Raw genomic sequence first — 10,990 nt, 5'->3', positions numbered from 1 at the left:
TCATGCATTACAGTGCAATAATAAATACCTGAAGTGGGTCTGTCAGGCATTCTCACAATTTACCTTAACTATACTGATAACAAAAAAGAAGAAAGAAAATAAACAGCAGAACATTTACAGGATAGCATCTTATTATTTGTGTGTAATCGCAATTGTTGTAGATAAGGGTTGTTGTTATTGTAACTAAGCCAGTGGATTTACCATCAGCTGTAATCAAAACTATAGTCTATGAAACTAAGATGTGGTATATGATTTACACCGGTAGATAAAGTATGTAGGCATAGTTCAGATAATACAAGAGCTAAGGGTGGGGGCAGAAGTGCAAGAGAGTCAAAGTATGCACATTTTTACACTTTTTGTTTTGAGAACAAACTGAAGAAGACAGACAAAACCTTAGGCCAACCTCTGCAAGTATGTTGATCTTTCAACATACTCATCAAATAGTCATAACCAAGGCATCAGAGGTTAAAGTGACCCCAGATCTCTACATAAAGGAGCAAAAGCCCGTGCCAGAAAAGAGGATCACAATACAACCATAGCATTAGCCTAGAAAGAAAGACAATACACAGAGGGGAAAAAAACAATAAATCAAAGAAGCTGTAGGGACACAGAAAGCAAAAAGCAAAGGACAGAAAGAAAGACACTTTGCATTTACCGTGCTGAAGTCTTGCCAACGTACAAATCTCGAGAGATGTTGATGGAAAGGTTAACTCCACTGCGAAATTTAAATATCACTGACATAATAGGAAGAGATTTAAAGAAGTAGAACCTGTTTACATTCCACGCAAAGAACGAAACATTTAGCCAACCTTCAGTCCCACAGTTGCCTTTATCTAACATTTCACCAAAGTATGAAATCACTTGGAGATATTAGTGCAGGATAACAAGAGGATTTATTGGGATAAAACCACTCAGCATGGGATAGTGGGACAAAGCCCAGCAGTCATTTGTGAAATATTATGGTAGGCGGGTGATGGGGGTGGAGGAAAAAAAGTTGCCAAGTTATGGGACTAAAGCAAAATTATCAGTGATCCCAAAACTTTATTTATTCATTTATTCGTTTGGGAGTGGGTGTGACGGTGAGGGTTGGGGTTAACAGAGTAATACATTATGTTTTTAATCAAACTGAGTGCACGCTAAAAATGCTGACCATATAGTCTGACCTCATGGTCAGGGAAAGGAAGGCTGCTTTATGTGTGTGTAAGTGTGTGCGCATATGTATCTGCATGTGTATAAGGAATAAAGCATAAAAGTAGCAGACAAATGAGGTGAGGCAGCGGAACATGAGGGTACAGCATTGTGAAACTTTCTGAAAGCAGAAAACAAAGAGCCTTGACGTAATGCAACCATGCTTCCAAAGGCTTTATATGAAGGTGATCTCCACTTATTTCAGCAACAATAATGGTCAAAATAAAGAAAAAAGAAACAATGGATACAACACAAGGTAAAATGTTCCGTATTAGGCAAACTTATAGACTGAATCACTGATGAGCAAAACTAGAGAAGACTGTTCTAGATGCTAAGGGCATCCCCAATTAACAGGAAAGTATGTGGTTTGCTACATATCTCTGACTTACTGTAAGTTGACACATATGACAAACTATAACACCCAGTTGCAAATGAGTATCACCACTCCTAGTGAACCTATTGAAATCAAAGCAAATTGCATATCATGCCCATTTTAAAACAAATTTGAAAATGCAGCTTCCTTCCATAGATATTCACAAATTTATCAACATCAAGAAGACATCATATTTCACCCAATATATAATTTCACCTTAGGAAAGAGGCAAAAAAACAAATAACGTCAGTGTACTTTAAAAGCACATTTACCTACAGCTGGTTCAAACATGTTTTCAGATATTTGTTTTCCGTTCTGTTGTATTTTGTCTGCCCTTGGTCCCAGAATGAATGAGGCTAAGATAGGGACATATGGCATTTTATGGAAAGCTAAATTAAAGCAAATGATGATTCCTTTGAAGGAGGCAATTGAGGGATATTTTACCCCATGAGATATCGGTGCAATAAAAAAGTCAGTAATCAACAATCTTGAACAAAAAAAAGTCCAATAAAACATTGCTTTAAAAAAAATCACTGCATTGAAACAATGCAAAAAAAACCCCAAAAACATCACGAGATGAAAAAGGGAAAAAAGTGAAACTTATGAAACTGCTGAAACTAACAAAAAATTAGCAAGCCACCTACTACTTTTGTATATAAATATTTAGAAAATAATTAATATGAATATTTACCTGAATATGAAACTTTATTACCTTTCAGGATAAACATTTTGTGCGTGACCTTGTAACTGCATCCAATCTGACAAATACCCAAATGAATGAGAACACCTTTTTATCGCCCTCCAGTGGACTGAATCCACACTGCTACTTTGGAGGGAGTCACAGGAATCAGATGTGAAAATTCAGAGCATCTTCCAATCACGTTTTCACTCACCCTCTCAATTACTGTTTATTAGCCTAGATCAGCAATACCTGTGTATCGCAGCATGCCTCACATGCCTCTCATTTCATCCACTTCAAAACCAGCAGCATTCTCTTGACTCGATCTGGCATTTTCCTTTAACTCCAGATTGCATCCAACTAGCACCAACAATGTAGTGTAACAAAAATAGTGCACTACTACCATTAAACAGAAGAGACTGTTCTTTTCAGGATTTTTTTTTTTTTAAAAAGCTCTGCCCCTTTTATCAACCTTGACTTAAATAAATTTGGTAGCACTCCAAAAATATCAAGAAGCTAAGCTGTGTTTAAATGTTATTGCCCTCCTCGACGTTCTCTGTCTCTATTATTTCATCTCCAGCAGCATTATCTCTGTGGCTGAACACAGCTTCAACAGGACACCAAAAATAAACACCCTGTTAGCAGCGCTCCACACACAGGTTACCGTGGCATCAACCCTTTCATCATTTGATTGAAGAGTTTGTTTTTATTAAGAAGGCTATACCAGACGCATAATCACTATACATTGATTTAACATTACCTTTACAATTAAATTCTTCACTGAAATTACAGAATAAATATATGCACATTTTTCTTCAAATCTTTGTGAGAGAGAAAACATTAAAAGTGCCTCCTACAAAGCCGTTAGTGGGTGGCGATGGGGAATCCAGAAGCAATGGAGGGGAGGGGTCTTAACAAAGTGTGTGGAAATATCCAGAAAACCTTCGGCATTGTCTTATAATAATATTCACAAATGTTTTACCATCCGTGCGTCAGCGCTTCTTTCTTACGAGAAGCATCCTGATATAGACAGAAGTCCTCATTGATAGTAATAACCATATTAATAAGATATAAAAATTAAATAGAACACTGAACTGTAAATGCGTTGCAGTATCTCTGTTCATAATGTGATGTGATAGTTCTGAGTAAATCCTCTCACTTCCTGCACTGAAGCGAGTGCATGCAGCAAACTGCAGTTCATTTTAATATATGTGTTTTTTTTTCCTCTCTTTCGATCTTTTCCTACAAACTTTATGTGCACGGCCTCCAGGTGTTTGTACATCCTAGTCAGGGGGTAAAAGAGACAGAAAGGAAAACCCCAAGTCAGGGAGACGTCCAGCTCCCGTGTGTCTTCATGGTAACTGGTAACGCATCACGGTAACTCCATAAAAACGGATTTTAGTGACAGATGTAGGATGGTTTATATGTTTTATTCCCCAGTGCCCCTCTTGTTCCTCTTTTGCTCTCTTGTGGGCATATAGAGATATTTATATATTATAAAAATAACGGCTGTTGACATTGCTGGCTACTCTGAAAAAAAGGCACTTAATTGAAATATCTGAGAATGGCCTCTCCTCCAAAGTGATTTGGGGGGGAAACATTGTTGTGACTGTAGTATAATATTTTTATTTTATATCATGCTGCTTTTTCAAGTTAATTTTTTAATATTGGATTTGGGTGATTTTGTTTTTGAGGGTGGCAAAGTGAATATGTTGACTTTGTGTTTTGTTTTTTCTTTTTCTCTCCATGGGTTAGAGATGCTAAAACCGGTAAGACTTTTCCAAGACTTCGAGGTAATCCGGCTTGGTTTGAAGTTTGGCCCTTAACTCGAGGTAATCGCTTTGGGACGGGTCGGGGTAGCAGCCTTTCCCCGCCGTGAAAAGCAATGTCTCTTTCAGCCGTGCATCCTGCTGCAAATCCGGATACTGCATGCCTGGTGGATGCGCATGCGCCACATGCATGTCCTTTAGTTTGGGCACTGTCCCATACAAACAGTCTACAAAACCCACTGTTGGCGTGGGCCTCTGACTGTCAATCACTGTAGGGCAGAGCCCTCCATTCTCATGAAATCCTGCCATGTCAGCTGTGGTGTGGTTGACTGTGACGATGGTGTTGAGTTGAGAGTTGGAGACAGCCAGGGTCCACTCTCTTTCTTTCTCTAACAAGGTTCTGTAGTTACTGTTGCTACTGCTGCCATTGTCTTTCTTCTCTGAAAACTGTGCTCGCTCCTCCTCTGCTATCTCCCCCTCTCTGGGCTTATAGATGGGGTTGTTACACATCTGAGTCACTGGGTGGGGGATGTAGTCATAAACGTGGCCATGAGCATGTGTGTGACTGGCGTGAGTGTGTGTGTGCATACTGGGTGGCGGTTTCTCTGGCGTGCCAATGTTCCCAGCACTGCTTTGCCTCGGCGGGTCCTCAAAAATCCTGCATTGCATTTGGATCCCTGTCAGATCGACCTCGGAGCGTTTCCGGAAGGGCAGTTTCTTCCTGCGGCGAAGAACAAAGGCAAAAAGCCCGGCAGCCACAAACACGGCAGAGATGAAGAGGATGAGGAGGCTGAGGATGAGGACAGACAGGGGGACAGCCCCTCTCCCACCTGCCTCCCCCATGTCAGAGCTCCCCGTGGTGAGATCATCTCTGCCGGGCAGAGCCGGGGAGGGGCCTGAAGAATACTTAAGCTCAGGACAGATGACCTCCACCTCAAGTGAACGCAGGTCCTTCCCAAAAGCGAACTCAGGTGTCTTGCAGAGGACATCTCCAACTACAATGACTGAGGAGAGTTTTTCCAGCCACTGCTTGAGAGGGATGATATCACAGGAGCACTCCCAGGGATTCTGATGGAGATCGATCTGGACTATGGAGTGCAGATGCTCCAGGACGCCACGCACAGGCATGGAGAGGAAGTAATTGTTGCGCAGGTTGAGACGTGCAAGGTTGGTGCCAGCAAAAGCATCAGTTGGGAGGGAGCGTAACAGGTTGTCATTGAGGAAAACCAGCTGGAGGTTGGGCATTAGGGAGAAGGAGTTAGGTTGTATCTCACGAATTACATTATACTCAAAGTAAAGATAACTCAACATTTGAAGCCCCCGAAACATCCCAGGGGTGAGTCTCTCAATGTCATTCCCATTGAGATATAAGCTTTTCAAGTTTGGTAGGTTGATAAAGGCGCCCTCCTGGACGTAGGATATCCGATTGTTCCCTAAATGTAATAAATCCAAACTTGAGAAGTTCCAGAAATCTGAACGATAGATTTTCTGTATTAGGTTCCCACTTAGATACAATTTCTTGGCATTGAGGGGTCGTGGCAAGAGCTCTGAGATGTTGTGAAAACCTTTGTCTTTACAGTTCACTGTTAACCCCAGGTCATTGATGTGGAGATTGCAAATACATCCAGCTGGACAAATGATTGGAATGGGAGGCCTTGTTTGGTAACCGGCAATGGGGGGCTGGTTGATGCCCGGATAGATGCTACGAGGAGTTGGGGGGTTCTTTGTGGGCCGAGGTCGTTTGGTCGGCTTGACAACTCTTTCCTTATATTCCACAGAAGAGGCTGTGTTGTGAAAGGAGGAGAGCATGGAGGAAGGTTTAGTAGGCCATGTGTTCTCATTGCTGAACGGAACCCGGGGAATTCCCAGTTTGGCCTCAATCTCTGCATCGGAGAGCAGAGGACAGAGCTCACTGCGCTTGATTTCCCGCAAGTCTTTCCCGTGTAAGTGGAACGGGTACTCACATGTGATCTCACCCACCAAAGCTGTGTAAGGGATTCTCTCCAGCCACGTTTTTAACTGGACAATCTCACACACACAGTTCCAGGGATTCTCTTCCAGCTGGATTTCCATCAAGCTCCTCCCCACATACTCCAGCATGCCCTTATACGGCAAAGTCTTTAGTCTGTTTCCTCTCAAGTCCAGATGTGTGAGTGATACAGACCGAAAAAGATAGTTTGGGAGCACTGGGATCAGATTGTCATTTAGTATGAGCACTCTCAATTTGTGAAGGTGCCTGAATGCACCACTTTCAATCCTTTTGATAACATTGTAGTCTGCCTGAAGATACTCTAAACTGTCCAACCCCAGGAAAGTGTCGTTTCGGAAAACTTCTAGTTTGTTTTCATGCAGGAACAGCCGTTTGAGTATTCCTAAGCCATTGAACGCTCCGGCGTGGATATCTTGCAAGGCGTTATTACCCAGATTAATGGATATGGCATTGTTAAGATGGAGGAAGCTGTTAAAATAAAGCTTCCTCATGGAGTTTCTCTGCAGGTTGAGCTTGAAGGGCCGACTCCATATCTGGGAGATCTGGCTGACATTTGTAAATCCTTTACTGTCACAGTGGACGTGGAAGATGCCCTCTTTGACCTCGCAGTAGCAGGGCTCGAAGCAGGGCTCGTCGATCTCCTCGGAGTCCTCTAGTAGTGGGATCGGGGTGGTCCATCCTAAGGCTATGGTGCTCAGCAAGGTAACCCACAGCATCCTCGCTGACACCAAGGGGATGAAGTCTTGGCTCCAGGGACAGAGCCACTTCACAACACTGCAACAGAGAACAGAGAGAGAGGGAGAGTGGAGGGGAGGTTGTTGGAGGGAGGGAATGGTACACACACACACACACACACACACACACACACACACACACACACACACACACACACACACACACACACACACACACACACACACACACACACAAAGTGAAGTTTGAGGTGAAAGATTCAGGCAGAGAGAAGACAGAGAGGAGGAGAGGACGGGTGCATTAGTTTCAGTAGAATGGAATGCAGCTTTGAAATGAATACCAATGAATAATAGAATGACGTTGGAGACTACTTTGGATTCTGCAATAACGCTGAGTATTTCAAACTAAATATAAGACGGGCACCCCTTTGGATGGATATGATACCCAGGAACACAAACAAATCTTCACACTCAGACAGTTAACTCCACTATAAGGGCGGACGTCCCATTTATTACACGGCAGATATGCTGGTAAGGTCGCAATAAATCACCTTAGAGATGCTTATCGCCGTGAATAAAAGGAGGCAACAGTAGGCGGATGAGGTTAGTGGTGAGGAGACACTGTCTCTCCGCTGTATTTATTGCATAACAGGGACCTCAATCCCTCTTTCGGTAAATGAAGAGTCCAGAAAAAAGCGTGGTGGAAATTGGAGGTGGTACGTCGTAGCTCTGACACGAGCAAAGGACGGGGACGGAATAGTTGTCTGTTTGGTTTCCATTAGTGGGTCAAAATGGGGATTGTTGAAGGACTTACTCATCACCTTTCTCGTTTAAAGTATTTAAAATCATATTACTGTATCTCAGTTTGTGAGTCATGTAAATGTGACAAAACAAATATGTGGGCCTAAATATTATGTAAACAACGCCTCTACTGCTACAGGTAACGCAAGGCCTGATTTTTCCAGTGTAAAGATCACACTTACACGCAGAAAATGTGTAAAAAAGGAAAGAAATAGTCCAATTAATCCAATAATTACGGTGTTCACAGCCCGAGCTATTTGCCTTCGGTGTGTTTTTTTTTTCTTCCTTGGGTTAAATGCCCTATGTCCAAACCAACTGAATAGGGAAACTGTCGACTTATTCGTTGTAATTGAGCCTGTCATTTGCCCAGAATACAATCAATACAACTTCTTGCTTGCCTGATTGCTGATGCCATTTGAGGATTAGAGGAGCAACGGCAAAAAAGAAAAGCGCAGCGGGCGAAGCTCCTGCTCCGAGAAGCGCAGTCATGAGGCAGTGTTTCAGTACATCCGAGCAGCCTAGAATAAAAATACCACCATATGTGAAGGAACGAGACGTGAAAAAGTAATAATAATTGTAATAGTGCCAACAAAGAATGCTAAAGGCTCCTAAAATTTCTCTCCGAAAAAAAGGGGAAAAAAGACGGGCTGGTCGAAGATTCAGTATCTCCATGGTGTTATGTGCGAAATATTTCCCTCCCTCCTTCTCTCTGTCCCTCTCTCTCTCTCTCTCTCTCACACACACACACTCACACATACACAGAGACACATACAGCCTCTGAAAATCTGCTCTGTAAGCTGTGACTTTTCATACATGTACACACTTCTATCCGTTCAAAGGAAAGGTTGAAAATCCAGAGTTGGTGCGCTGGAACTGTTTGCCGTAGCAGAGCCGCTGTCCAGGGTGCTGAAATCAAAATCCCAGCACCAGTGGAAAAAAGGCGAGGAGGGTACAGAAAATATAATCCCAAAAAAGACGTGACAAAACGCAGCATTAATGCAAAAAAAAAAAAAAAATGTGATTAAAAAAATCAGACATCCCTGCTCTCGGTCTCCTTGCTGCGAGATTCACGGTTTTCATCTCCCTCTCCATGCGTAATCCACCAGGATTTATCGATTCCGCTTCCATGTTGGAGATCAAAAAGAGCAGATGCGATTTTAAAAACAACCAAAAACAAAAACAAAAAAAAAAAAAAAAAAAGCAATAACGACATTGAAGGGAAGTGGAAAATATTGTGTGCCATGTTATATTCCCTCGGGGTGTATGGTTATACGTACTTAGTTTAGTGGGATTCCAACTTCACATATCCTCCTGCGATGTGTCCCGTTCTTGCCCGGTGCGTTCCGCTCACCGTCCGACGCCGGGCTGTGAGGGGAGAGAACAAGACGTATGATGTGGTGATCGAGTCGTTATAGAGAGGAAACAGAAAGTGGGAGAGATGGAAAGAAGAAGAGAGAGCAGGGCATTGGGGAAAGGGGAAAGACGAGAGAGAAGATGTGAATGAGCCACGGATGAATTAAAAGTGTTGTTTATCATGAATGCCAATTCTAACACATCAACAGATTTAAACCCCCAGTTTTTATCATACTAAGTTACTGACAGATTGTGATATTTAATAAGTTCCAGTCTGACTGAAAACGGTCGAGAATCCCGCAGATACCCCCCCCCCCCCAAAAAAAAAATAACCTTGCTGTCAATACAGCGAAGAGAGCAGAGCGCTTAGTGAAATACATGCCAAGCATAATGCAGTAGCCTTCCGTCGTGACATTGGCACGAAAAATGGTGAATAAAGAACTGATGGCTATTGATCAGTCGACTGGATCCATGCGATCCGTTATCCCCGATATGCTTGTTGTCCTCTTTTGAAGTCCATGGCTATGCAGGCATCACACACACAGACACACACACACACATCCGCGCGCACATCTACATAAGATCCTCCTATTTGATGCACATGCACAGTGAAACAGCCCAGAACCACTCACCTTAGTTTCGCACTGCAATTGGAAAGCATCGGGAAAAAAGACCACTAGTTTGAATCTTGTTAGATCTCTCTCTTGCTCGTTCTCTCTTTCCCCCCACTCTCTCTCTTTCTCTCTCCCTCTCTCTCCTTCTACTTCTCTCACCCTCTCTCAGTGACTGAGGCAAAAGAGAGGAGAAATTAAGACGTGATAGGAATGCAATCTCTCCCACTCTCACTCTCCGGTGACTCTCTCCCCTTCTTCTCGTCTCCGTTTCTTTCCTCTCTCTCTCTCTCCAGAGCAGTTTGCTTAAAATGCAAGTCCTCGACTTGTGCCCGTCCACTTCCTCCTCTTCCACCCCTTTCCTCCTCCTCCTCCTTCTTCTGCTTCTCCTCCGCCGCCTCCCGGGCGAGCGCTCAACAGCAGTGCAGCCGGGTGAGAGTGTTCTCCCCCTCGGCTTCGGGAGCCTACTTCTGTCGGGCGCAGCAGGAGTAGGAGAGTCCGTGGATCACATCGACGTTTGTTGGGTCAGCTGCTGCTTCTCCTTTTCTTTTTTTCTCTCTTTTTTCCCCGTCTTTCTTTCCTCGGGTCCGTTTCTCTGTCGTGCGTCAGAGGAGTGAGAGGGACCAGCCAGGGAGGTTTGAGAGGGGGGTGGAGGGGGAGGTGGTGAGGTGGGGGGGAGGCGAAAGGGATGAGAGACGCAGAGGAGAGAGATCTGGCAGAGAGAGAGAGAGAGAGAGAGAGAGAGGAGGGGAGGAAAACGAGTGATGGGGACGGCTGCGCTATAGTTCTGGATGCTGTCGAGAGGAGGAGAGGAAGCGAAGTGAGGAGAGGAGAGAGCGGGGGAGCGCTCTGGTTTACGCAGCGGGGGCGCGCGTCGTGGAGAAATAAATAAATTAAGAGGAGTCAGGGAGCGCGCCGTGCGGGCTGGGTGAGACCAGCAGACCTGTGGATGACTGTCAGGATGCAAGACGCCTCTCTCTGCGTGATCATTTATTATCGAGACTTATCTAATAATAAGTCTAATCACATTGAAAGTCAATCCTTTTACTGGGGGCAATTTACGCTGGCCAAGTTGAAACGCGCCACTCCTCGCCCTGCCAGAAACTCATCTCTCTTATGCTGCGGAGAACGAACTGGGGTGGCAGCGACTATCTCCAGCAAGGAGAGACAGGCAACGCTTCATCTTTCTGTTCCGTTTGCGTGTCTTTCCCCCGCCTCGCCTCCAGCGGGCAACACAAGCCCGTGTTGTGAACAGCAAGCCCAGCCAGAGCTCACAAGCACGACTGTGACACCATCACGATTTCCAGTTTCTTGCAGCTCTGCAAGGAGGGGGGCTGATTGCAGTGGAAAGTCGAAAATCTCCTTACAGTAGCTGTGGTTATAACACAATCTGAACTGTTGCCACTATAAGATATCATTAAATTAAGCCATGGTATTAGGGTAACTCCTATATCTTTTATTTTTTTGTCCTTTTATAGAGATTTCACTGACCTTTAGATCTCTGGATTATTTCTAAAACTGATCATGTTGTAAA

The 10,990-nt window shown here is 43.9% G+C and overlaps 1 protein-coding gene across 2 annotated transcripts; it reads right to left on the bottom strand.

Annotated features, from left to right (window-relative positions):
• Positions 1 to 874: 874 nt before the first annotated feature.
• On the bottom strand, positions 875 to 10,274 carry slitrk3a (SLIT and NTRK-like family, member 3a). 2 transcript variants are annotated; one of them, XM_055012364.1, is made up of 4 exons: positions 9,478 to 10,274; positions 8,770 to 8,857; positions 7,891 to 8,613; positions 875 to 6,773 (listed from the first exon to the last, which is right to left on the bottom strand). In XM_055012364.1, exons 3-4 carry the CDS (start codon positions 7,905 to 7,907, stop codon positions 4,001 to 4,003), a joined length of 2,790 nt encoding a protein of 929 aa, XP_054868339.1. In that variant the 5' UTR covers positions 7,908 to 8,613; positions 8,770 to 8,857; positions 9,478 to 10,274; the 3' UTR covers positions 875 to 4,000. The 2 variants fall into 2 exon arrangements, with proteins under 2 accessions (XP_054868339.1, XP_023142976.1); XM_023287208.3 differs by lacking the exon at positions 7,891 to 8,613 and having other exon boundaries at positions 9,478 to 10,273.
• Between the last annotated feature and the right edge of the window lie 716 nt (positions 10,275 to 10,990).

This window comes from Amphiprion ocellaris, chromosome 7 (assembly GCF_022539595.1).
Source record: "Amphiprion ocellaris isolate individual 3 ecotype Okinawa chromosome 7, ASM2253959v1, whole genome shotgun sequence".
Taxonomy (NCBI): Eukaryota; Metazoa; Chordata; class Actinopteri; family Pomacentridae; genus Amphiprion; species Amphiprion ocellaris.
This window is presented reverse-complemented; position numbering and strand designations above follow the sequence as displayed.